General features: G+C 49.4%; 8 protein-coding genes across 8 annotated transcripts; 4 read left to right on the top strand and 4 right to left on the bottom strand.

Moving 5' to 3' along the window:
- Positions 1-138: 138 nt before the first annotated feature.
- PEX2_005640 (Set1-mediated histone H3-K4 methylation subunit Swd1) lies at positions 139-1,833 on the bottom strand (the record flags this gene model as incomplete). The annotated part of the gene is made up of 5 exons (XM_016737841.1): positions 139-1,213; positions 1,279-1,419; positions 1,486-1,574; positions 1,643-1,704; positions 1,764-1,833. 5 exons carry the CDS (start codon positions 1,831-1,833, stop codon positions 139-141), a joined length of 1,437 nt encoding a protein of 478 aa, XP_016597815.1.
- An 843-nt stretch (positions 1,834-2,676) lies between these two features.
- On the top strand, positions 2,677-8,126 carry PEX2_005630 (DNA-directed RNA polymerase II core subunit RPO21; the record flags this gene model as incomplete). The annotated part of the gene is made up of 4 exons (XM_016737840.1): positions 2,677-2,805; positions 2,908-3,064; positions 3,137-3,207; positions 3,267-8,126. The coding sequence occupies 4 exons, from the start codon at positions 2,677-2,679 to the stop codon at positions 8,124-8,126; spliced, it is 5,217 nt and encodes a 1,738-aa protein (XP_016597814.1).
- Positions 8,127-9,069: 943 nt separating this feature from the next.
- Positions 9,070-12,809, top strand: PEX2_005620 (ubiquitin ligase complex subunit HRD3; the record flags this gene model as incomplete). The annotated part of the gene is made up of 6 exons (XM_016737839.1): positions 9,070-9,106; positions 9,161-9,292; positions 9,371-11,299; positions 11,373-11,764; positions 11,959-12,636; positions 12,696-12,809. 6 exons carry the CDS (start codon positions 9,070-9,072, stop codon positions 12,807-12,809), a joined length of 3,282 nt encoding a protein of 1,093 aa, XP_016597813.1.
- Positions 12,810-13,616: 807 nt separating this feature from the next.
- On the top strand, positions 13,617-15,633 carry PEX2_005610 (Zn(II)2Cys6 transcription factor; the record flags this gene model as incomplete). Its single annotated transcript, XM_016737838.1, has 3 exons — positions 13,617-14,699; positions 14,756-15,166; positions 15,247-15,633. 3 exons carry the CDS (start codon positions 13,617-13,619, stop codon positions 15,631-15,633), a joined length of 1,881 nt encoding a protein of 626 aa, XP_016597812.1.
- Positions 15,634-15,731: 98 nt separating this feature from the next.
- Positions 15,732-17,768, bottom strand: PEX2_005600 (amidase family protein; the record flags this gene model as incomplete). The annotated part of the gene is made up of 1 exon (XM_016737837.1): positions 15,732-17,768. One exon carries the CDS (start codon positions 17,766-17,768, stop codon positions 15,732-15,734), a length of 2,037 nt encoding a protein of 678 aa, XP_016597811.1.
- A 335-nt stretch (positions 17,769-18,103) lies between these two features.
- Positions 18,104-19,821, top strand: PEX2_005590 (putative MFS allantoate transporter; the record flags this gene model as incomplete). Its single annotated transcript, XM_016737836.1, has 4 exons — positions 18,104-18,289; positions 18,349-18,379; positions 18,435-18,719; positions 18,782-19,821. 4 exons carry the CDS (start codon positions 18,104-18,106, stop codon positions 19,819-19,821), a joined length of 1,542 nt encoding a protein of 513 aa, XP_016597810.1.
- A 1,919-nt stretch (positions 19,822-21,740) lies between these two features.
- PEX2_005580 (uncharacterized protein) lies at positions 21,741-22,265 on the bottom strand (the record flags this gene model as incomplete). Its single annotated transcript, XM_016737835.1, has 1 exon — positions 21,741-22,265. The coding sequence occupies one exon, from the start codon at positions 22,263-22,265 to the stop codon at positions 21,741-21,743; it is 525 nt and encodes a 174-aa protein (XP_016597809.1).
- A 670-nt stretch (positions 22,266-22,935) lies between these two features.
- Positions 22,936-24,599, bottom strand: PEX2_005570 (Glycoside hydrolase, family 1; the record flags this gene model as incomplete). The annotated part of the gene is made up of 4 exons (XM_016737834.1): positions 22,936-23,074; positions 23,143-23,728; positions 23,796-24,268; positions 24,346-24,599. 4 exons carry the CDS (start codon positions 24,597-24,599, stop codon positions 22,936-22,938), a joined length of 1,452 nt encoding a protein of 483 aa, XP_016597808.1.
- Between the last annotated feature and the right edge of the window lie 183 nt (positions 24,600-24,782).

Raw genomic sequence — 24,782 nt, 5'->3', positions numbered from 1 at the left:
CTCCCAACGCCAGATTGTAGATAAATCATCCCCGCCCTAAAGATGAACGCCACTATGCAAGATATGCTAGTACACCACTCCAACAACGGAGATGCAGGAGGTAAAAAAGGCAAGACACAAGAAAGAAAGACCAGTATACTAGCGCCGCCGACTCCTAGTAGCGCCCCTCGAAGCTCCATTAGTCGCAGGCTTCTCCGCATCCCCATTGACACCCTCTCTTCCAGCCCCAGGCGTCCTCCGCCGCATAGTCCCCGGCCCAACAGCAACAACATCCTCACCAGAATCACTGTCCTCAATATCCAGCAATACAGGGAGATTAAACGGCTCAACCCCATCAGCATCCCCATCCCCCTTCACCAAATCAAGCGTCACAGCATCCGGCTCCTCATCTTCCTGATCTAAACGTCGCTGATGCACCTGCTCAGCAGGGTGAACATCAAACTCATCCTCCGCCTCCATGTACTCAACATTCTCTTCAACCTCGCCGAAATCTGGCGCCAGCGCCGACCATTTCTGCGGCGATACGATCGACCACGTGTAGATGCACCCAGTCTCTAGTCCGCACGCCACAACCATCGGTCTGCTGGGGTGCCACTCGACAACGCCGAGTTCTTCACGCGGCCCTTCCAGGATTTTAACCAGCGACCCATGGCTGCGTTCCCACACGTATATATCCGGGTTCATGAATGTTGTTGCGGTGACGAACTCGCCTGTCGATGAGAATGTCACGTGGTTCCAGCTGAGTCGGTTGACCACGTCTTGGAACTTGTGCTCCACGTGTAGTTTTATCGCCGATGGTTCTAGGTCGATTCCCAGCTGTGATAGGTCTGGCATTAGCACTGTGCGGATTACTCGGTCTGAGCTGTTGACTAGGAGGTCGCGTCCGTTGCTGGCGAGTCGGAGGAGGATTACGACCCCGTTGCAGAGGCGCATTGAGTGGATTGTGGTGCAGGTTTGGGTTTCGATTATGTTGATCCAGCCTTTTGAGGTGCCGGCGATTATGTGGTTGCCGAAGGCTGTGAAGATGGTTACGCATGTCGAGTGCTTGGCGTCTTGCGCTGCTTGTTTTGCGGCTATGGTTGGGTCAACTTCTTCGCCGTTTGGGGCTTGTGGTCTGAGGGGGGCGGAGGGGAGGATTCGTTTGATTGGTTTGGTGCCGGAGACGTCTACCAGTACTGGTTGGTCTTCGAAGAGGGAGGCGACGAAGAGGAGGCTGGAGAACAGAAGGGGTTAGTTGATATGGCTTGACAGATATTGGGGGAGTTGTGGTAGCTGTACTGGTTGAATGGGTGTAGCTCGGCGATGTATACTGGCGCCTCGAATCGGACTGTACGGATTCGTGAGCCGTCTTTGAGATCCCAGAGGATGCATTTCCAGTCTTGGGAGGAGGTGAGAAGGTAGCGGCCATCGCGAGACCAGCTGGATAGGTGTTTAGCATCTTGTAGTTCAATATAGATCGGTGTGTTTAATATGGGGAAATTGTACCTCAGAGACTGGATCTGTCGCGTGTGACCTTGCAATTTGCGCGCCACGCCGTTGGTCTCAATGTCGAAGATTACCACTGTGCCGTCCACCTAGAGCATTTCTTAGTCTTCCGGCCATTATATGCATATATGTATTGTCTGGTATTGGGCTCACGAACTCGTCCGGAGGCAAGGTAGTCGCCTTTGTGGTTGAAGCTTAAACATGTCGCATGGCCGCTGCCTATGTTGCGTTGACTCGGTCAGTATTCTTCATTGTTAGTAAGTGCGGGTGATACATACTCAGCTTCTCAGTCAGAGTATCTGGGTATTCCTGCGCCAGGACAAACGGATCGATAAGTGAGAGATTCATTGCGCTAGGTGCATATAGATGAATGTGGATAATTGAATTCTGGGTGAATCCTCAGCCTCTCAGATAGGCCAGGATGATAACTGGTGTTCAAGCATCCAGTGTGAAATTCAGATTGAGTGAAACGGTTAAGGTAAATTCTCCGTGGTGATAATAATCTTGGTTCCTTCTGCCGGTGTCGATATCCATAGAATCTGGAAGATGCTGGGGCGGTGACAAAAGCCCATCTAAAACAAACCCATGTCGATGCCCAATATTGATGGCTTCAACTCTCACCGCTTTGAGCTCCCATAGTGAAAGGCACATTTAATCTGCCGTTTTCTGCACTTTGGGGAAGGTACCCACAGTTTTGCCAAAGCGGTGAGGCCCCGTTTAGACGGCAACCATCGTGCAGGGAAAACTCAAGCCCCATCACAGTGAGGCAACCTCAGAACATCACCCTTTCATCTCCCCGACACGCCATCCACCCACCGCCTCCACAACATAGGAGGATCGCGCCTTCTCATCGCGATACTTCTTCAACATACCGCGAAGACCATCTTCTTTGCCGCGCTCCTTTTCTCCTTCTTTTCTTCTTCGTGACGTTCGGGACCTCTAGGTCGCCGGCGCCCTCGTGGCAAGGGCTGCCCAAGGCCTCAGCCGGCCAGCTGCTTCCACACCACCTTCTTTTCATCGTCGCTACGTGTAAATCTGACTTTTAGCTTATCAGCGAGTCTATCACTTGCTTTTTCGCGACATTTACGAGCCGAGCTTCGTCGTTTCTACCGGCTCTACGACACGCCTACGTGATCGGTCATCTCCGCCTTTTTTTTCATCCTCATTTTTCGTCACCACAACCTCGCCATCATGTCTAACGTGTTTTTCCCTTATTCAAAGGCGCCTTTGCGCACCATCAAGGAAATTCAGTTCGGTCTCTTCGCCCCCGAAGAGATCAAGCGCATGAGTGTGGTCCATATTGAATACCCCGAAACAATGGTGAGTAACTATTATTTTTTTTTTGTTGGTGGATGCATCATTTTTGGATGAGGTTTCCCCTTCCTATGCGCCTCGATGAGTTGATTGCTAAGTGACCAATAGGATGACCAACGTCAACGGCCTCGGACTAAGGGTATCAATGACCCTCGCCTGGGTACAATTGACCGCCAATACAACTGTGAGACTTGCGAAGAGGGTCCGAAGGAATGCCCTGGACATTTTGGTCACATTGAGCTCGCGTCTCCAGTGTTCCATATTGGTGCGTAACATATTTGCCTCAGTTTACTCCTTTCGTCTTTTCTGCTCATGCTGACTCTTGGCCCTACTCTAGGTTTTTTGACTAAAATCAAGAAGCTTTTGGAGACAGTTTGCCACAACTGTGGAAAGATCAAGGCCAACACGGTTAGTCATCCCTACTGGGATGGCAAATCTTGAATGGTTTTTGCTGACATCGATACCAGGCCGATTCGAAGTTTACAGAAGCCCTCCGTTTCCGTGACCCCAAGAGGCGTTTTGATTCTATCTGGCGACTCTCCAAGGATGTTCTGGTATGTGAAGCCGACGCGCCTGCTGATGATGAGGAATTTTCGAAGGACTCCCAGAAGGGCCGCTCCCATGGCGGCTGCGGTAACGCCCAGCCCACAGTACGGAAGGAAGGAATCTGTTTGGTTGGAACTTGGAAACCTAGCAAGGCTATGATGGAGGATGAGATGGCTCAACCGGAGAAGAAAGTCATCACTCCCACAATGGCCTTGAACATCTTCCGAAACATCTCCGTGGAAGATGTGCGCATCATGGGTCTTAGCAATGACTATGCTCGTCCCGAGTGGATGATTCTGACTGTCTTGCCCGTCCCTCCCCCGACCGTCCGCCCTAGTGTTGTGATGGGAGCCACAAGTGGCGCTCGCGGTGAGGATGATTTGACTTATAAGCTCGCGGAAATTGTCCGTGCGAACCAAAATGTTCAACGATGTGAGCAGGAGGGAGCACCCGAGCACGTCATTCGTGAATTCGAATCTCTCCTTCAGTACCACATTGCCACTTACATGGACAATGACATTGCTGGTCAACCCACGGCGATGCAAAAGGGAAACCGCCCTGTGAAGGCTCTTCGCAGTCGTTTGAAGGGTAAAGAGGGTCGTTTGCGTCAGAACTTGATGGGAAAGCGTGTCGACTTCTCCGCTCGTACCGTTATCACAGGTGACCCCAACTTGAGGCTGGACGAAGTTGGTGTCCCGTACTCAACTGCTCGTATTCTCACCTACCCGGAAGTTGTCACGCCATACAATATTGAGAAGCTCCAGAAATTGGTTGCAAACGGACCTAACATTCACCCTGGTGCGCGGTATATTGTTCGTGACAACGGTGAACGCATTGATCTTCGCCACGCTAAGCGTGCGGGTGCCCAGCAACTGCTGTATGGTTGGAAGGTCGAGCGCCATCTTGATAACGGCGATTATATTCTGTTCAACCGTCAGCCGTCTTTGCACAAGGAATCCATGATGGGTCACCGCGTCCGCGTTATGCCCTTCTCCACATTCCGCATGAACTTGTCTGTTACCAGTCCCTACAACGCTGATTTCGATGGTGATGAGATGAACTTGCACGTCCCCCAGGGTGAAGAGGCGCGCGCTGAGCTTGCTGAGCTCACTTTGGTCCCGAAGAACATTGTTTCTCCGCAGCGTAACGGTCCTCTGATGGGTATTGTGCAGGATACCCTCTGCGGTATCTATAAGATTTGCCGTCGTGACACCTTCCTCACCAAGGACCAAGTCATGAACCTCATGCTGTGGGTCCCTGACTGGGATGGTGCCATTCCACCTCCCGCAATTATTAAGCCCCGCCCCCGTTGGACTGGAAAGCAGATGATCAGTATGGCTTTCCCCTCAGGTCTCAACCTTCTGCGTGTTGACAAGGACGGCTCGCCTTTGGCTGAGAAGTTCAGTCCTCTCAGCGATGGAGGCCTCTTGATTCACGGCGGACAGCTGATGTATGGTATGCTTTCCAAGAAGACGGTCGGTGCCAGTGGTGGTGGTGTCATTCACACCATCTTCAACGAGTACGGCCCTGACACTTGTGTCAAATTCTTCAGTGGTGCTCAAACCATTGTTGGGTACTGGTTGCTGCACAACGGTTTCAGTATTGGTATCGGTGACACCATTCCTGATCAACATACTATCAACAAGATCGAGGAGGCCGTTCGTAACAGAAAACAGGAAGTCGAGGAGATTACGGCTAGTGCCACCGAGAACACATTGGAGGCCCTTCCTGGTATGAATGTGCGTGAGACCTTCGAGAGCAAGGTCTCTCGTGCTTTGAACAATGCCCGTGATGAAGCCGGTGATGCCACAGAAAAGAGTCTCAAGGATCTGAACAATGCCATTCAAATGGCGCGGTCCGGTTCTAAGGGTTCCGCAATCAATATTTCGCAGATGACTGCCCTTGTCGGACAACAGTCCGTGGAAGGCAAGCGTATTCCGTTCGGTTTCAAGTATCGCACCCTTCCTCACTTCACCAAGGATGATTATTCTCCCGAGTCCCGTGGATTCGTCGAGAACTCATACCTCCGTGGATTGACTCCTACTGAGTTCTTCTTCCACGCCATGGCTGGTCGTGAAGGTCTGATTGATACCGCTGTCAAGACTGCCGAAACTGGTTACATCCAGCGTAAGCTGGTTAAGGCCCTCGAGGAAGTCATGGTCAAATATGATGGCACTGTGCGCAACTCCCTTGGAGATATCATTCAGTTCATCTATGGAGAGGATGGTCTCGACGGTGCCCACATCGAGAACCAGCGTGTCGATCACATCAAGTGTTCCGATGCGAAGCTCAGGGAGCGATTCCGTGTTGATGTAATGGATCCCGAGCGAACTCTCGGCCCAGAGATTTTGGAACAAGCCAACGAAATTGCCGGCGACATCGAGGTACAGAGATACTTTGATGAAGAATGGGAGGCCATTCTGAAAGACCGTGACTTCCTGCGCACTGTAGTCAAGGAGGACGAGGAGATGATGCAGCTTCCCATTAACATCCAGCGTATCCTCGAAATGGCCCGAACCACGTTCCGTATTCGCGAGGGCACAATCAGTGATTTGCATCCTGCTGAGGTCATTCCTCAAGTTCAGCAGCTCTTGGATCGTTTGGTGATCGTTCGTGGTAACGATCCCATTTCACAGGAGGCTCAGGTTAACGCGACTTTGCTGTTCAAGGCGCAACTGCGCAGTCGTCTCGCTTTCCGCCGGCTTGTTACAGACTACTCGCTCAACAAGCTAGCATTCCAGCACGTTTTGGGTGCTATTGAAAGTCGTTTCGCCCGTGCCGCAGCCAACCCTGGTGAAATGGTCGGCGTTCTTGCGGCCCAGTCTATTGGTGAGCCCGCGACTCAAATGACACTGAACACCTTCCACTTTGCTGGTGTGTCATCCAAGAACGTCACGCTTGGTGTTCCACGTCTCAAGGAAATTCTCAACGTTGCCACGAATATTAAGACGCCGTCGATGACTGTGTACCAAGAAGGCATGATGACCCACGATAAGGAGGGTGCTAAACTCCTTCGAAGTCTTGTGGAGCACACTAGTCTGCGGTCTGTGACGGAGTCGACGGAGATTTACTATGATCCCGATATTCAGTCCACTGTCATCGAGAATGATAGAGATATGGTGGAGTCATACTTCATCATTCCTGAAGACAATGCAGACGACGCATCTCAGCAGTCGAAGTGGTTGCTCCGTATCGTCCTCAGTCGCCGCTCTCTTCTTGACAAGGGTCTCACGGTGCAGGATGTTGCTACCAGGATCAAGCAGGCATATCCTCGTGATATTGCAGTTATCTTCAGTGATAACAACGCCGACGAGCAGGTTATTCGTATCCGTCAGGTCCAAGACTACAAGGATGACGATGACGAAGATGTTGAGTACGACGTTACCTTGAAGAAGCTTGAGCAGCACCTGCTGGACACTTTGACCCTTCGTGGTGTTCCCGGCGTCGACCGTGCTTTCATCAACGAGAAGAGCAAGGTCCGAGTCATCGAGGATGGTACGCTCCACACCAGCAAGTCTGATCCTCTTTGCAAGGAATGGGTTCTGGAAACCAGTGGATCTTCTCTGGCTGCCGTGCTTACTATTCCTGGTGTCGACGCTTCACGCACCTACTCTAATCAGTTTATTGAGATTTTCGAAGTCTTCGGCATTGAGGCTGCCCGCACAGCCGTTCTTCGTGAATTGACACTGGTGCTTGCATTCGACGGTTCTTACGTTAATCACCGTCACTTGGCTCTGCTGGTCGATGTCATGACTGTTCGTGGTTATCTGACTCCTGTTACTCGTCATGGTATCAATCGTGCCGACAATGGTGCCCTAATGCGTTGTTCGTTCGAAGAGACAGTTGAAATTCTGCTCGAGGCTGCTGCGTTCGGAGAGCTCGACGATTGTCGCGGTGTGTCGGAAAATTTGATCCTTGGACAGATGGCGCCCGCCGGAACGGGTGAGTTCGACGTCTACCTGGACCAGAGCTTGCTCAACACCGTTGTGTCCAATAATGCACGCTACGGCCTTATGGGCGCAGTCGGCGCGAAGGATGCCATCATTTCCGACGGTGCTGCCACCCAGTATGACACTGGTTCTCCTATGGCCAGCTCCCCGTACATGGCCAGTAGCGACCCCCATTCGACGTTCTCGCCTATGCACCAGATTGGCCAGGAGCCCACTGGAGGTCTCACCGAGTATCAGTCTACCGCTACCTTTGGAGGTGGGTTCAGTCCCGCGGCTCGCAGCCCCGGTGGCTACTCTCCAACCAGCCCCTTCAATACTAGCCCGACATCTCCTGGATACTCTCCGTCTTCAAGCTATTCACCGACATCTCCTGGCATCGGCATGACAAGCCCGCGGATGATGACCTCTCCTGGCTTCTCGCCTTCCAGCCCAACGTTCCAACCCACGTCTCCGGCCTACTCGCCGACCTCGCCCGCGTATGGCCAAGCGTCACCCACCTCTCCTTCATACTCTCCAACTTCACCTGGGTTCTCGCCGACGTCACCTAACTACAGCCCGACTTCCCCCAGCTTTAGTCCGGCCTCGCCTGCGTTCAGTCCGACTTCGCCGAGCTACAGCCCCACCAGTCCTGCGATTGGTGGTGCTCGGCACCTGTCTCCAACCTCTCCCACCTCTCCCAAGTACACACCAACTTCACCTGGTTGGTCTCCTACGAGCCCGCAGTCATACTCGCCGACTTCTCCGAATTTCTCTGGTTCCCCGACGTCGCCTACTTCTCCGGCGTACAGCCCGACATCCCCGGCGTACAGCCCTACGTCGCCACGCCAGTGAACATGGTACGAAGATGACTTGCCTGTCTCAGGCTCGTGTTTCACACCTGTACCATCATCAACTTGAACCTCAACCACTAAACAAAAAAGATCTTTTCGCGCTACACATCTCGGAAATGATTGATAATTTTTTTTTCACGATATCGGGGATTGTCTCCCATTCATTGTATCTGTTTAGTCTTTTTTTTTTAAACCAATTAACCAACAACACGTGCCAGTTTGGTCTCAGCCGCCATCGTTTTGAGATTGCTTTGCTTTTCCCGGCGCACTATTCCCCCTTTGTGAATGCGAGGACCGCACATACTTCGATCAGAATCGAGGACACAGTCCACGGATGCTGTGAGATAGGAGTGCGGACTTTGATTGCCATTGGGGAACTGCCCAAATCGTTTTTATTGCATGGAAAGCGCACCGGGGATGTATTTTGACTGCTGCTTTCTGTTTTGTACACACCCTCCAGAGGGGACGAGTAGATTCCAACAATGTTTATGACATTTCCAATCTTTTCCCTGTAACTCGTATAGAAGAAAATATGTAAGCCCAGATCTCTGGATTTTGAGGCTTTCCCAGCTTATAGATTCTCACCGCTTCTATCGATGGCCTATAGAGAAGCCTAGGTTATGGAAGGCTTTTGTCCTAACAATATGTACAAATTGATAAACATGTCAAATGGGATAGACAAGAAGGACCTTGGAACATGGATGCACCATATACATATATTGAACCTTGGAAAGTATGTGTGTTAAGTAAAAAGCATACATTGCACGCAGGTACGATGTAGTGATTGGCCCTCGGCAAAATGAAGCTCCGTCAAGCCAAGTGGCCCGTACTCTGGAACTACATCATATCACGATCCCCAGCTCTGTCGCTTTTGTGATTCACATTGCTCTGAGAGTCGCAATGTGCTTCACACTCCGACATTACACCAGTATTTCGTAGGCATTATGAGGACGCCGCTTTCACACTTTCTCTCGGCCCTGCGTAAGAGTTGCCCGCACCTGCAGGACCATAATGGAAGCTGACACCCCTTTACAGTGCTATTGCAGACATGCGCAGCTGGGCCTGGTCAGCCGCTCACTGACCAAACAGCGTCTGGGGCAATCGACCACGATGCAGATCACGAATTTACGTTCCAGACAGGGGAAGCAGAACCGCGACCCATAACTCGTGAGTAGAGACCGCTCCCGTGCCTCGCGCCTTATCGACCGAGCCTTGATACTGATCGAGTTTATCGTCTCATAATAGAACGAGTTGAGAATGCCTGGAATACCCTCCGCACAATCAAGAAGCCAGTCCTTCAATCCGACAAGTCGAGAGGATTACTAGGGACTGCCGTACACTATGGCCGCCAAACGGTCCGACTGCTATTCTTGAATGGCCCTTCAACCGAAAAACCCGAGCGGAAACTGAACAAACATCTCGCAGGAGCAGTGGAGGAGCTGAGAGCAGCTGCAGACGAAGACCGAGACCCGGATGCGATGTTCCTGTTAGCAGAGATGAACTTCTATGGCAACTTCTCCCATCCCCGCGACTTCAAAGAGGCCTTCCGCTGGTACCATGACCTGGCATGGCTGGATGGAAACAACACAGCGCAGAACATGGTCGGCTTCATGTATGCGACGGGCATCGGCGGTGCGGTCGAACCAGACCAAGCAAAGGCCCTGATGTACCATGAGTTTGCAGCGGAAGCAGGGAACATCCGCTCGGAGATGACACTTGCGTATCGCTACCACACTGGCATTGGAACACCGAAGGATTGTGATCACGCGATCCATTACTACAAGAAGGTGGCGGACAAGGCGATCGAATACTATCGCTCAGGACCTCCGGGTGGTAGGGCTTTGGTTCGAGAATCTTATCGTTGGGCAGATGAAGAAGGAGGTGTCTACGGTCCAGGAGCCAGTGTATCGAGCTCCGGTCAAAATGCGCGGGACGCTGCCAATGCCACTCCTGAGGCTAGCGTGGAAGATATCCTGGAGTACTTAGATCTTATGTCCCGGAAGGGTGAGTTGAAGGCTACATACACCCTCGGTAAGATGAATTTCGAGGGCGCCCGGGGCTTGCCACGGAATTTCCGGCGGGCTATGCGGTATTTCAAGGTTGTTACCAAGAAATATTGGAACAAGGATGGCTCCGTCAACTCAAATCCCCCCGCAGGGCTCGATAAGCTGGCGTCCAAGGCCGCAGGACATATTGGTCTGATGTACCTTCGCGGAGAGGGGGTTGAGCAACACTACCCAACTGCCCTCACATGGTTCCGACGGGGTATTGCGAACGGGGACTCTCTGTGCCAGCATTGGATTGGTCTGATGTATCTCAAGGGCTATGGGGTTCCTCAGGATGGCTTCAAGGCATCCCACTACTTCAAAGCAGCGGCAGAGCAAGATTCCCCAGCGTCAGAATCACGATTGGGTGCTCTGTTCTTGGATCAAGGAGACGTGGCAACCGCAACACGTTACTTCGAGCTTGCTGCCCGCTGGGGGTGGATGGAGGCATACTATTACCTAGCGGAAATGGCCAACTTCGGTATTGGCCGACAGCGGCACTGTGGCGTGGCCGCGGCCTACTACAAAATGGTTGCCGAAAAAGCAGAGATCGTCCACTCAGCCTTTGTTGAAGCAAACGCTGCTTACGAATCTGGCGACAAGGAGAGCGCTCTCATCCCATCGATGATGGCAGCAGAGCAGGGCTATGAGAACGCACAGGCAAATGTGGCTTATTTGCTTGATGAGCATCGCTCTGTGCTCTCGCTCAGTTCCATTCTTCCATGGGCCGAGAAGGCTCGGTCCTCCTTGATGCGCAATGCGCGACTAGCGTTGATTTACTGGACTCGCTCTTCAAAGCAAGCTAACATCGACTCCTTGGTCAAGATGGGGGACTACTACCTGTCTGGCACGGGTACACCTGTTGACGCTAACAAGGCCTCAACCTGCTACCACAATGCTGCTGAAGCCCACCACAGTGCACAAGGCTACTGGAATCTGGGCTGGATGCACGAGAACGGCGTGGCTGTAGATCAAGATTTCCACATGGCCAAGCGGTATTATGACTTGGCTCTTGACCTTAGCCCTGAAGCGTATCTGCCAGTGAAGCTCAGCTTGATCAAACTTCGAATTCGGGGATACTGGAATCGGATCACCAACGGAAATATCAATCCCATCCACGAGGAGGAAGGTAAGCTGCTCTTTCCCACTTACCCGTGAAATAAATCGTGCCTTTGTAGCTTCTTACTCACGTTTACTCATAGACTCGAAGCCCCGTCGTACATTCAAGGAATGGGTCAAAGCTTTCATCGAGAACGATGAGGAGGGCTATTACGAAGACCTTTACGAACAACAACGGGGAGACGATGATGAATATCGTGGCTTAGAATCTGAAGGCCACGAGGATGGCTACTACGACGACCTGGACCTCGATATTGACGAGGGAATGCTCGAAGGCCTCCTCATTGTCGGATTGGCTGCTGCGCTGTTGGTTTTGGTTTATTTCCGTCAACAGCAACAACAACGCAATCGACAGAATCAGAACGCCAATGCCAATGCCAATGCTGATCCCCAGAATGGAAATGGGAACGCCAACGACCGTGGATTTTTCCCTCAGCCTGGTGACCCTGATTTCGGGCAATGGGTGGCAGGAGGAGTTGGTCATTGAGGAGAGACTAGTTTATGCATTTCAGCGTGACCATTTTTTTGTAGATAAATTCCACTGCTTATCGATAAGACCATCGCATCTCCGCATTTCACTTGGCTTCCCCAACTTTTTTGTGTCTCGTTCTCTTGTTTAAGCAGATCGAAGTTTTGAAGTCTGTATCCAATTGATACGCTATGGACAAGTCATCTAGTAAACGTCGTCGCACTGATGCAGCGACGGCTCTCTCAAAACCGTTCAAGTCCCCGCTACGCAGACCTGCACCAACAAACACAGACGACACGCCATCTAAGTCTGTTGCACCCAGAGCTTTCGAGGAGACACAAACCCCAGCGACTCCTACCACCCCTATAGAATCCAAGTCAATATCAAATCCACCAAATCCGACAACAACTCCAGTACCTCCCAAGCGCAAACGCATGTTACAGCCATTTTCCCCGTTCCCCTCACAATCATTCCAAACCTCCGACCCAGAAATCCTAGAACTACAAAAGCAGCACCAGGAGATCAAATCAAAGGTCGACGCACTCACAACCAAACTCGAAATAGCAACTCAAGCCCTCAACCTTGAGACGAATCCCAAATACATTGAGATTCCAACTCTCATCACCAAATGGCGGCTCGCCAGTCAAGACGCAGCAGATGAAGTATTTGTCGGTGCCAAGGAAAGGGTTCATCGCATGGGAGGGATGGCGGTTTGGAAACAGCAGTCGAAGCGTGATGCGAGTCGGTGGGGATTTGATGAGGAGAGTCATGAGCGGGGGCATGCTGATGAGGAAGATGAAGACGTCGACGACTACGGTGCTGGGGATTCTGGCCGTCTATTGGACCAGAATAATGGCGAGGAGGAGAGTCAGGATGAGGTAGGTGTTGTGATATTACTGTGGTTTGGGTAGAATTTGTGTGCTGACATTGTTATTAGGAGTTCACGATGGAGTTCATGCTTAAGAGTCTGCATGTTGATCCTAAGTTGATTGGATATGATACAAAGGCTCAAAGATGGATCAAAAGCCGATTGTCGCCGTCGACTTCTTGACCTAGCGAGTGTTCTTTATTGGCTCGAGGATAGGAGTATGAATGTTACGACTGATATCATGACCATGGACCTTATTTCAGATCTGACTTGACAAAGATTTCTTACAATGTTATATACTTAACAGGAAACAGAATATATAATACACAAAACACCTCTTATCAACATCGCCTAGACCTTCCTATTGTAGTCACTCAATACGTACGGGCGACTAAGTATCCCACCGCTTGATAACTCTCTCATTGGTTAATATTGCCAGGCAGTAGTTTAGATCCACTCTCATTTTATAAGTATGCGAAGGTGTATCCCAGCTAGGGGTCAGAAAATAATCAGTTGTTGGTAATATTAAAGCCTTCTGTCCTACGAGTTAGGTATTGTGATCTGCCTATCGGAAAGGCTAACTTGGAAGATAAGCGTCTCCAATCGTCAATATAAAGCCTTATTGGAAGTGGTATATAAGAATAGTCGGCCACAAACCGGCCTTAAGATATCTGTTTAGTAGGTCTTTCTAGCTGGGGTTTCAAGATGTCTTTTTAGTTAGTACTTTTAAATGTCGTTTTGAATGTATGTGAAGGTGGGGAAAAAGCCTGCTTTGTGCAAGAGACTTTTCGATGTATAACCAAGGAGTAGTATATGCTTCAAGAAGGTGGCTGAAAGAGGCGCCGAGGTAGTATCCAATAGGAGAGTTATGAACCGGTGGCATACTTAGTCGCCCATAAATACGGCCCCGGGAACTGATATCGCACCTGCGTCCGTTATCGCGAGTCTCCCCGCATTTCCTCTCACTCCCTGTATGTGCCCAATTGCTGCATGTCGCGCCCCCTGAAGCATAGAGAAATAGCATGCGCTCGCTGTTTCCAACACAAGCGGAAATGTGATCATGCGAAACCTTCATGTGGCGAATGTCGTCGCAAGGGTGCTGAATGCTTGCCTGCTCGGTCTCGGAAAACGGGAGATAACATCACAATCCCGCTGGAATACTTGAGACAGCTCGAGAAAAGGGTCGCGGAGCTGGATCGTGAGTCTAGGTCCAGTGTTACAGAAACAACAGTGGAAACATGTGATGCTGGAGTTCAGACGGATTTTGAAAATCCAGAACACAAGCGCAATGATCCAGGCAATGACTCAAACTACATGATAGCCGATCAGAATAGTAGTGGAGGAGACAACGACGGCTCTCTTATGCTTCTGTCAGACTTGCAGAATAGCAGCGAAAGATCACCTCGAACATCTCCACCATCCTTCTCGCCTGACGCATTCTCTTTATTCCCGGAGACGACTTTCGACGTTCCATGGATTGACTTGGCACCCTCATATCCTTTGACTGATGAGCACTCTCCTTGGCTGAAAGAGCTCTACACGAATGTGTATTTCTCTGTGACTCACCGCGAATGGCCCTTCTTGAATGAAGCAGTTTGGAGATCATGGCATGCCGAAGCAATCCTGGATGGGCAGGATGAATGGAAAGCCTTCTTTCTGCAGATGGTATATGCTATCGGTTCATCCCTTTGTAGCATTTTACAGCGAGACCCCTCGCACTCCGTCCGGTCAAAGGAGTATTATGCCTCGGCCATGAGATATTATCCATATGTTGTGGGGCATTCGTCTATGGTCTTACAAATCCAAGCTTCACTGTTCATGATACTCTATGCTATGCATTCTCCTTCTTCTGAAGATATCACAACAATCGTCTCTTCTGTGTTACCTTTCTGTACAGCTGCCATGACAGAGATCCAGAAGCATGTATCGATATGCCGCGACAATGGGTCCATGACCGAATCTAGCGAAGTTTTGTCTGAGAACATGTTCATCACTTGCTATATGCTCAATGAAGTCATTGTTTCTGGTTGGGATCGACCAGTATCAGCTGCCTACAAAGTTGTTGACGATGACGTGAGTTCTTCTCAAACGCTTCTAAGTAGCTTCTGGCAGTTACTAACCCAAATTAGATGTGCAATCTGGGAGATACCCTCCAACCAACCGTCAGCACAAACCCCGCCATAAGCCACTTGTTCCGACTACGCAAAATTCAAGCCAGAATCAGAAGATCGCGAGAGAACCGGCCCCGAAATCCCCTCACCAGATATAGTAAAGACTATAGCTCCTCATTCAAGTCTGCTCTTGATAGATGGCGACAAGAGATTCCACACTACGAATCAGACAATGACCAACATGGCTATCTCCATCCCATATGGATGCGAAAGCTATATATTTACAGTCTCTTGATCCTGATAGACGAGAAACGCGATTTCATCGAGATGGACGGAACAGAGGAAATTCTCGCGACGATTGCGGAAGTCTGTCTCAATTTCCGCCACTTACAAGAAGAAGGACATGTAATGTGCTTTACCTGGTCTGCAGTATGTGTCAACCCCCCAATTTTCTTTTCTTCTATTGCGGTGTACTTGAGGTGATCTTGCCTGACTAACAATCTTTTTAGCTTGTATTCCAATTCCGAGCAGGAATCATGATGCTATACATTGTCTGGGCAACAACCCATATCACTGATATTCAGGATCAACAGCGCATCAGGCAGAACAATCAACAGGCCATTGCCACATGTGCGGCCAATTTGGCTGGCTTTGTCGACCGGTGGAAGGATGTAACGCCGTATATGAAGCTGTTTGAGTTCATACGACAGAAAATAATGTGGAATGTTAGCACATTTGAAGCCAACTCTAGTGCTACGGTATCTCTGGAGGAGGCTGAATTGCACTTGGAGCTGTTGAAGAAAAATTATCTGCACCAAGCTGTTTTGGGGATGATTGAAGATATGATGTATGGGAGGAGTATACCTCAGGACTTGTTAGGGGAGGATTTGGAATAGAGATTGTAAATACGAAAGGGCTTTGTAATTATTCTAGGAGTGCTACATAATCGAGTAATGGAAAGAAGAATTGCATTTATTTTGGCGACAATAGGTCTTCACAATAGGATCAATTTGCCCGTTGTCGCGCCATCCTTCGTAAGAGCTGTGATAACTACGATAGTCTGTGTCAAAGCAGAACTCGACCATCTCTTCCAGGGTTGGTCACGTTCCGATGCGGGATAGGAAGCAATGATAAACCATCTATCGCCCTCAATGGCCGGCTTGAATGGTTGGCCGTTGACATGGCATTCCATAGTCTCTAGCTGGGAGTCCTTGGGTACCACCAATCCTTGAATCTGGACCACAACCGTGGAGTCGTGAATCTCCTTCACTTGAGTCTCCACCACCAACTCAATAGTCGACCGAGAAGCCCATGGCTGAGGATCTTGACTACCCTTGATAAAATCGGAGTCAAGAGCAGGCACTCGTGGTGGCTGAACACGGCCCTTCATGGCCGACTCAAAAGCAAAGCCATACTTAAGCAGACTATTGTCATCATACGCCTTCCCAGCGAAAGTAAGATTTACCGGCATTCCCGTATCTTCCATGATACCCATAGGAACAGAGATAGTGGGCACCCCAAGATGACGGATAGGTCTGTTTCCATTGGAGTACTTGACGCCATTACTCCACGCAAATAGCGAAGCGGTCTCATCGCAGTCCGCATCAGCAGCCCCGATATCACCATTAGCTGGGAAAACCACAGCATCAAGCCCAATCTTATCCATCCAGTCCTCAAGAGTCTCCTTGCGCGCATTCTCAAGAGCCTGGATTCCTTGTTGAATACCAGGGATATCAAAAATAGATTCTGGCCTCCGGTGCGGATATTTAACCATCTCATCCCACCGCAGCGCATTAGCCGCATCGGGCGCACCCTTCAGAGACCCCGGCGCAAGCGGGAAGATAGTCGTCGGGTCGACCTGAGAAAGAGTCTCGAGTCCATTCTGGCCGTTGTTGATCAAGAAGTCATCCCAGATATGCGCGACGAGCTCGCTCCGCTCCAGCGTGGACCAGCCTTCTGGTAGTCCGGCGACGGTAACGAGCTGGCCCTTGTCTGCGTTTGATTCGTAGGTTGTCACGAGTGGAAAGTCCGTTTCGATTACTTCCGCACCGCAGGACTCGAGGACCTTTCTGGCGTTCTGCCATAGCTTGATTATTGAGGGCCGGGTGTTGACTTTGCTGGCTGGGAATAGAGAGGAGTTGTCGCCTCCAATGTACATTGACGGTATACCAATGCGCTTCCCGCGCAAGGATGTGCCATCTTGTAATTCTGAAAAGGATTGTGGTCGGAGTGTATTGATTGAAGGGAGGGAGATAAGTTTTTGTTCCTGGTAGAAATCTCCTATCGGAGCTTTGTCGGACACGGCCAGAACATTTAGGACGTGGAACATATCTGCCATGGTCCTGGTATGTGGCACGAGGACATCACAGGTCAGATAGAGTGGCCAGACACCACGAAGAGGGAGAAGGCCTTTCGAAGGTGTGTATGCAACAACAGCATTATTCGACGCGGGCGAGCGACCCGAAGAAACAGTCTCGCTGCCTAGAGAAAAAGCGCAAAAGTTGGCCGCTGTCGCGACGGCCGATCCATTTGATGAACCGGAAGCATATGCCGCAGCCAGATATGCAGGATTATATGGGCTTTCAGCGCGCCCATAACACCCACGTTGCATACCACCGTACGCCATGGCAGGCATGTTCGTTCGGCCAAGAAGCACGGCGCCGGCCTCGCGGAGAAGTTGGATGCAAGCAGCATCTTCGTTGGCGATGAGGGTTTCAAATGCAGGCGAGCCACTTGCAACGGTCATGCCCTTGACTTTAATACTATCTTTTGCGAGGTAAGGGATGCCCTCTAATGGACGCGGCGCAAGACCAGCTGCGCGCCGAGCATCGGAGGCGGCTGCTTCATCGAGAGCGGATGGGTTAAGGATTGGGATAGCAGCGAGCTTTAAATTATTCGCGTCGTAAGCGCTAATTCGTCGTAGGTATCGTGATACCAAGCCCACGCTAGATAGCAATCCTGAAGAAAGCGCGGATTGGAGCTCAGAGATGCTGGCGTCCAGTAGCGAGAAATCTTGGGATTGGTGAGCCATAGCGTATGAGGGGTTTTGGCTTTTTGAAATGCAAGTAAAATGCCAGTAATATGATTTTCTGGGTGATTCCTTGACTCTTAGATAGGGCCAAGTATATGCTGTAATACCCCGTAGCGGAGAAAAGTCCGCTTTCCCCACACTTTTTATGCGGACTATTGGCCGCAGCTCCTATCTCAACGACTTGACCAAAGATAAACTCGCAGATAGAGAAACCACGATGCTTATCTTCTTGGCGGAGATAGCGAGTCATATTCCATGCTGGGGTTATATATAATAAGGTGCTGGACTTTGATGGGGATTTCTCAGTTCTGTTCAACTGACCCCCGCTACTTATAATGAACCCCAACGATACAAAGGTGGATCACTCCACTGCGGAGAAAGATGTTGCACAGGTTGCACTCGGCGAGACTCACGATATTGGAGCGAATCTATACCTGGAGGCAGAGCAATTAACTCCCGAGGAACTGGAGATCGAGGGCGCTGAGGTGCTGAAGATTATTGACTGGCGGATTATGCCCATGGTGAGTTATTACACTGATAATTTGATGAGTGTTACTTCTGACAGTCTGTCTTGTTCTAGCTCTATCTGACCTATGTTATTCAATTCCTCGGTATGCGAGATGATGATTTCCCCCTTGTTATTCTATAACTAACATGTTCGTGTAGACAAACTATCACTTAATTATGCATCGGCATACTCCTTGATTCCAGACCTTGGTCTTGAAGGCCAACGATATTCATGGGTTGCAGCTATTTTCAATTTCGGCTATCTATTCTGGGCCCTCCCAGCCAACCTCCTAATCCAGCGATTGCCAATCGCAAAATATATGGGCGGTATGCTTCTGATCTGGAGTGTACTCGTTATTTCACATGTTGGAGCAAAGAACTACCCAGGAATTTTGGTATTGAGATTCCTCTTGGGCATGGCGGAAGCCGGAGTCAGTCCGTGCAGTAAGTAGCCTACATCACAAACCAAAAACATAAAAAGCACTAACATGATTTGTTTTATCTAGTGATGAACCTTACTTCAATGTTCTACAAGCGCTCTGAACAACCATTGCGCATGGCTGTCTGGCTAAGCGCAAACGGCATGGCCACAATGGTGGGAGCGCTACTAGGATTCGGCCTCGGCCATTCACACAACACCACGCTCCGCAGCTGGCAATTGATTTTCTTAACTATTGGACTACTCAACTTCCTCTGCGCCTGTATCTTCCTCTGGGTCATGCCCGACTCGCCCAGTTCTGCCCGCTTCTTGACCCATCGACAGCGCGTGATCGCCGTGCAGCGTGTCGCCGAGAACATGATCGGCGTGAAGACCCGAGACATCAAACCACGCCAGGCACTGGAGATCCTCTACGACTTCCGAGTCCTCTGCTGCGCAGGAGTCGGCATCGCGTGCGGTGTGATCAACGGTGGCTCATCAAATTTCGCATCAGCCTTGATCAAAGGCTTTGGCTTCAGTGGGATCAACGCCACACTCCTCCAACTCCCCACGGGTGCGGTCGAAGCCGCGGTTGTTCCAATCTGCGGTATCATCGCTACATACGTTAAAGATTCACGCTGCATCGTTCTTGGAGTCGTCTGTCTGATTCCCTTCGCTGGACTTCTGGGTATCCGCTTCACTGGTCTTGACCATCGTTGGACTTTGGTCGGATGCACCTGGCTGCAGTATCTCATTGGTGCCCCCGTCATCATCTCATGGAATTTACTTGCCACCAATGTTGCCGGCCACACCAAGCGTGCGGTCGCTAACGGTCTCTGGTTCTCGCTGTATGCGGCTGGTAATGTCGCCGGAGCGAATATCTTCTTCGCTCGCGAGGCCCCGCGCTATTACTCGGGTCTGCTGGGCCTGCTCATCTGCTATGCAGGTATTATTGTTCTAGCATGTGCGTCATATATGTCGATGAAATGGGAGAATGCAAGGAGGGATGCTGCAATGGTTGCGGCTGGTATTGATGAGACACCCGAGGATATTGCCTCTCAGGGTATTTTGGATGGCTTTAACGATTTGACGGATAGGGAGTCCAAGCATTTTAGGTATGCGCTTTGAGCTTAGTCTCGCGCTTTAGAATTAATATATGATGAATTACTTTCAGAGACAGCTAGGCATGGCCAATAATCATTTAAGGGGCTAAGTAGAGTAGGAGGTATCTTACAATATCTGAAAAATGTGAGATACGAATTGAGTAGTTGAAGAAGCTAAGTTGTAGCCTATGAGTCTGAAAAAAGTTAACGCAGAAAGGAATCACCCTCTTTCTACTAGCCGGATATCGATCATCGATCAACTTCTGAGTCCGAATTTGAGTAGACAGAATACCGTGGTCAATGTACCACTTGGAATGACTTTCGATGCTGAATCCCGCATATAGCCCACTAGCAACCTTGGGTTGCTGGTCCGTAGCATCTATGGAGTTGATCGATCCTCCACCAGATAATTGGGGCTACCCATCCATTCCTTTTGTGGACGTAATCAAATAGACCTCTGGAAGAGATAGCGATGGCTCAAACTTTGGCATTGCTAGAATATGCTCAGGCGGCTGAAACCCCCGAGTATCACCCTAGTTGACTCGGGGATGACCAGTTCGAAGATTTGTAGAATCTCTTCAGGGGAATACTTCCCAATGAGTTGCATGAGTTCTCGACAGATCCACACTTCGTCTGACTCCTCTGAGGTTGTTTTCTCTGCGTTTTTCGCTAGAAAACCAAAGATATTGCCTAGCGTCTGGTGGAATCTGTCTAGGCACACATCTTTTGGTTCTTTGTTGAGGTCAAAGGTGATATCCTTCGGCAACACAGCTCACAGATTTCCAGCCGGGAAAGGTTGAACTCGTTGCCGCCCCCGTTGTCTCCATCGTTGACAGTCTCATAGAACAGGAAGGCGTCTTGAATGCCTTAGTATTTTCATGAATCAATGCAAAATTGGACGTGGCTGAGGTAAATTGGAATCCATGATCGGGGTAGGAAAAAAATCCTGAGAAATCCAGTGTCAGTGGGTGAATGAGTCGACAAGTAGCAATTAATGATGATATGGCTTACCAAACAAGAGCTAAGGGTTATACTGGGGGTTGGAGAAGGGTAGATATTGAATGAAGAGTGAGGCCTGGGCAGAAGAGTTGAATATATAAGAAGCAGAAGGATTTCTAGTGTCCATTTTTTCAAGCCAGTTGAAAGACAACGAGCCTCATTCAGGCCTGTATATAGTAGCAGAAAATGTGCTCGTACAAGTTGGGTGCGGGAGAAGAGAGAGAGTAGAAAAACAAAACCCATAGTCAAAATATCAAATAGTTCTAGTGGTATCGAAATGATAGTAGGAAGAGCAATATGGTATCATAGTTAATGCTATGAAATTCCGAAGGGGGAGGCAGGAATAGGCCTTTATATGACAGAAAATTATAGATTTAGCAGTAAATGGAATGGTTGCTTTTCTACCACAGCACAAAGAACACCTAGAAGGCTAGGATGGGCCCCTTGGTGCGCGAGTGAATTGCCATTAAGAATGTGAAGTTCTGGTTGTTGCTTTAGTGCGATGATCGTTTGGATTGACTTTGGACGCAAGATATCCAAGAAAGGAAAGGCTCTGAATATGAGAGAGGGTGACTTCGATGGCGAGTGATAAAAATAAGTGACTTGGGAAGTGAGAGTGGTTGATGTTGATAATCGGGGATGGGAAAAAGAAATGAAGGAAGACGGAAAAGGATCGACTTTTGTATACGTTGAGGCAGGGAAGAGAGTTGTAGTATAAGTTGTAGTGATCACTGGTTATACATAGGAAAGTAATTTTAAGCCGTTTTCATCCCCTATGTTCTATTTACTACACCAACAAGGGGGAAGCATTTCACAAAAAAAGACATATATATAAGTATGTAGGAGGGAAAAGGCTATCATTAAATTACAAAATAAAAATATCCCCTCCAATGCACCAGGTGTATAACATGATCTTCCAAAGTCAGAAAGCGGAATGGCTCCATATCAAGTTGGTCTTCTAGCAATAACCACAGTCTCATATGGTGTTAGTCCGATATGATCTGGAAAGCTCAACTCGGAGAATGAAGATTGACAAAAACGCGGCTCATAGTCTGGCCAATCGACCCGAGGCCCAAGCCAGACAATGAAATTAACATTTTGATCACCATAAGTATCAATGTACTTGGTGATGAGTTTTGGATCGCGTGGGTAGACAAACATCCACACTGCCGCCTTTTGGGCAGCAGACCAAAGGCCCCAACCTCCGCCAACGATATTCATGTCTTCTTCGGCGATGTACCGATTAATAGTTGAATCCACCTCAACACCCTCCACTGACACATTTTTGTCGTAATCCACAATGAGACCTTCGAGGAGACCAGATCCGCTGCCGATTGAGATGGTGAATTCAGGTTTTTTTGGTAGGAGCGAAGCAAGGTAGGTGATCAAAGTGCTGGAGATTCCCAAGCAGCAGTCTGGAAATCTCTTGGGCGCCGGCACAAGCTGCTTGGATATTTGGGATATATCCATATTGTTCTTGGCGACTGAATTAAATATAAGTAAATTAAGCTCTACGCGAATGGAGAGAATATCTCATTCGGAGGCGGATTTACTTGGCTCCCGGGTATCAGAATTCACGTTAGGTATATATCTTCCAATCCACATGGAGATCTAGGCAAAACTTGATTATATGGGAATGAAAGGATAATCCATTCATAGTAGCATTAGAAATGCTCTTAGGGGGTAGGTAAATCCTTACGCATCGTGGGTTCCTCAGGCATTAATATTGCCTTTTTGGGAAGTAAAGAGAATTGTTTGCTTGTAACTCTACAATTTCGCAATAGAGTAGCTTTGGTTTATATTCAATAAATAAAAACCTGATAGAGACACAGGGTCAAATAGAAGTAGCAGCGCTCAGGTCAATCTGTGGTTTATATTTTTATATACTATAAGACAACCTAGCTGCGAACAAATTGATATATTAGATATGAGCTGTAGATAATCCGTTTTCTACAGAAGAAACTAAGCATTGAAAGAGTAACAGATGAAGCAGATTGAACCGAATGAATTTACAAGGAAGCGGATCAGGAGCAGAAGAAAATCAAATATCATGTGCATTCAAAAACCTCGTATAGATTCCAGGTATCATAGCAGTTACCGGAGTCCACCGGCATAAATATCAATCGGCGCCGCGTCCATCTCAGGACTTCTCAATCAACCGACTAAAGATCTGGCTAATCTCCTTGGCGCTCTTCTTTGGGATTCTCTTCTGGTCGTTCTCATAGTCGACAAAAGTAACACCGAAGCGGGTCTCGTAGCCCTCAGCCCATTCGAAGTTGCTATAGTTAAACATGTTAGTGGGATATTATACCAAAAATCATCGATGGAACACAAGGTCTAAACATACTCCATAAGACTCCAAGCCATGTAAGCCCGCACATTGACACCGTCATGGGTATACGCATCAGCCATAGCACCGACATAATCCCGGAAATACTGTACACGGAACTCATCATTGAGCAGCTCCTCAAGGGGCATATCGTTCTCGCCCAGGACACTAGTTCCATTCTCGGTGACGTAGATCTTAGGATAGCCGTATCGCTCACTGAGCCACTTGAGCAGCTTCCGGAATCCGATAGCAGATGGTCGCAGCCAAGGCGATTGTGTGATAGGCCCGACACTCACGCCATTCTTGTCTTCAAGTAGAAGCTCTAGATTACCCGCGATATCGTTGATATCCGGCTCTCCTGTCTTGGCGCGGATGAAGTTCGCGCAGTAGTGGTTCATGCCGTAGAAGTCATTGCTGCCTTGGACAAGGGCAATTTCCTCCGGAGTCCAGCTCGGTAGGCGGTCGCCAAGTTGCTTGATCATACTGTCTGGGTATTTGCCGTGGTAGATTGGGTCAGCGAACCATGAGATAGCGAACTCGATCTTGCGGTCACAGGCTTCCACGTCGGCTGGGTTCTCAGAATCCCAGGGCTCGGCCCAGTCACCTATTTAGTGTTTTAATTAGTAACGCTTCTGTGTACGTCCACGGGTGCGGGGACAATGGGGACATACCGTTCAGCGTAATGCCAATCTCACCACCGTCGCGTTCTTTAAATTCATCGCGGTAAATCTTCACCGCAGCTCCGTGTGCAATTAGCAGGCTGTGGGTGACAATCCATGGCTCAGTCGAGCTATCTCCCACAGCGCTCTTGGTGCGATCGCTCGTGTGACCCGGGGCAAAGGAACCATTATTGTATCCAAGAACACTAATGCACCAAGGTTCGTTGAAGGTAATCCAGTACTTGACCTTGGATCCAAAGGCCTCGAATACCACGCGAGCATAGTGTGCGAAGTCAGCAACGAATTCCTCTTTGTTGAGAGGTCCACCGTAGCGCTTGTCAAGCTCATCCGGAAGATCCCAGTGGAAGAGGGTAATCATGGGCGTGATGCCCGCTTCAATCAGGTCATCTACGAACTTCTGGTAGAACTGTATGCCTTTCTTGTTGATTGGATCGTTCCGGCCACCGAGAGGGATAATGCGGGACCTACAGATTTAAACAAGCGGAGGTTAACAAATGATCTAATTATTGAAGCCCAAAGCAAGGGACACGCATAGACGAACCATGATAGAGAAAACCGGTATGCCTGAGCACCGCATTCTTTCAACAACGCGATATCCTCGTGTGTGCGGTGATACGAGTCGCAAGCTACATCTCCAGTTCCGGCGCCCGCAATCTTGCCGGGGATCTTGCAGAATGTATCCCAGATCGACGGGGCGCGACCATCTTCGTTAGCGCCTCCCTCAATCTGGTATGCAGCTGTTGCAAAGCCCCAGAGGAAATCCGAAGGAAGAGTGGATTGCCCAGTGGATCCCATGGTGAAGTGAATGTCAAAAAGGAATAGCTGTAGAAGCCGTGTGCCAACCAGATTGTTTCGAATTCGAGCGCACAACAATATTTATATAATTTCAACTTTTCATTTTTATTTTGTTGAAACCCAAGCGCAAGACACTATGGAGAGCTTCCTTATCGTGACAGGAATGACCTCCGCGATCCGGAG

The sequence above is a fragment of the Penicillium expansum genome (genome assembly GCF_000769745.1).
Source record: "Penicillium expansum strain MD-8 chromosome Unknown contig12, whole genome shotgun sequence".
NCBI lineage: Eukaryota > Fungi > Ascomycota > Eurotiomycetes > Eurotiales > Aspergillaceae > Penicillium > Penicillium expansum.
This window is presented reverse-complemented; position numbering and strand designations above follow the sequence as displayed.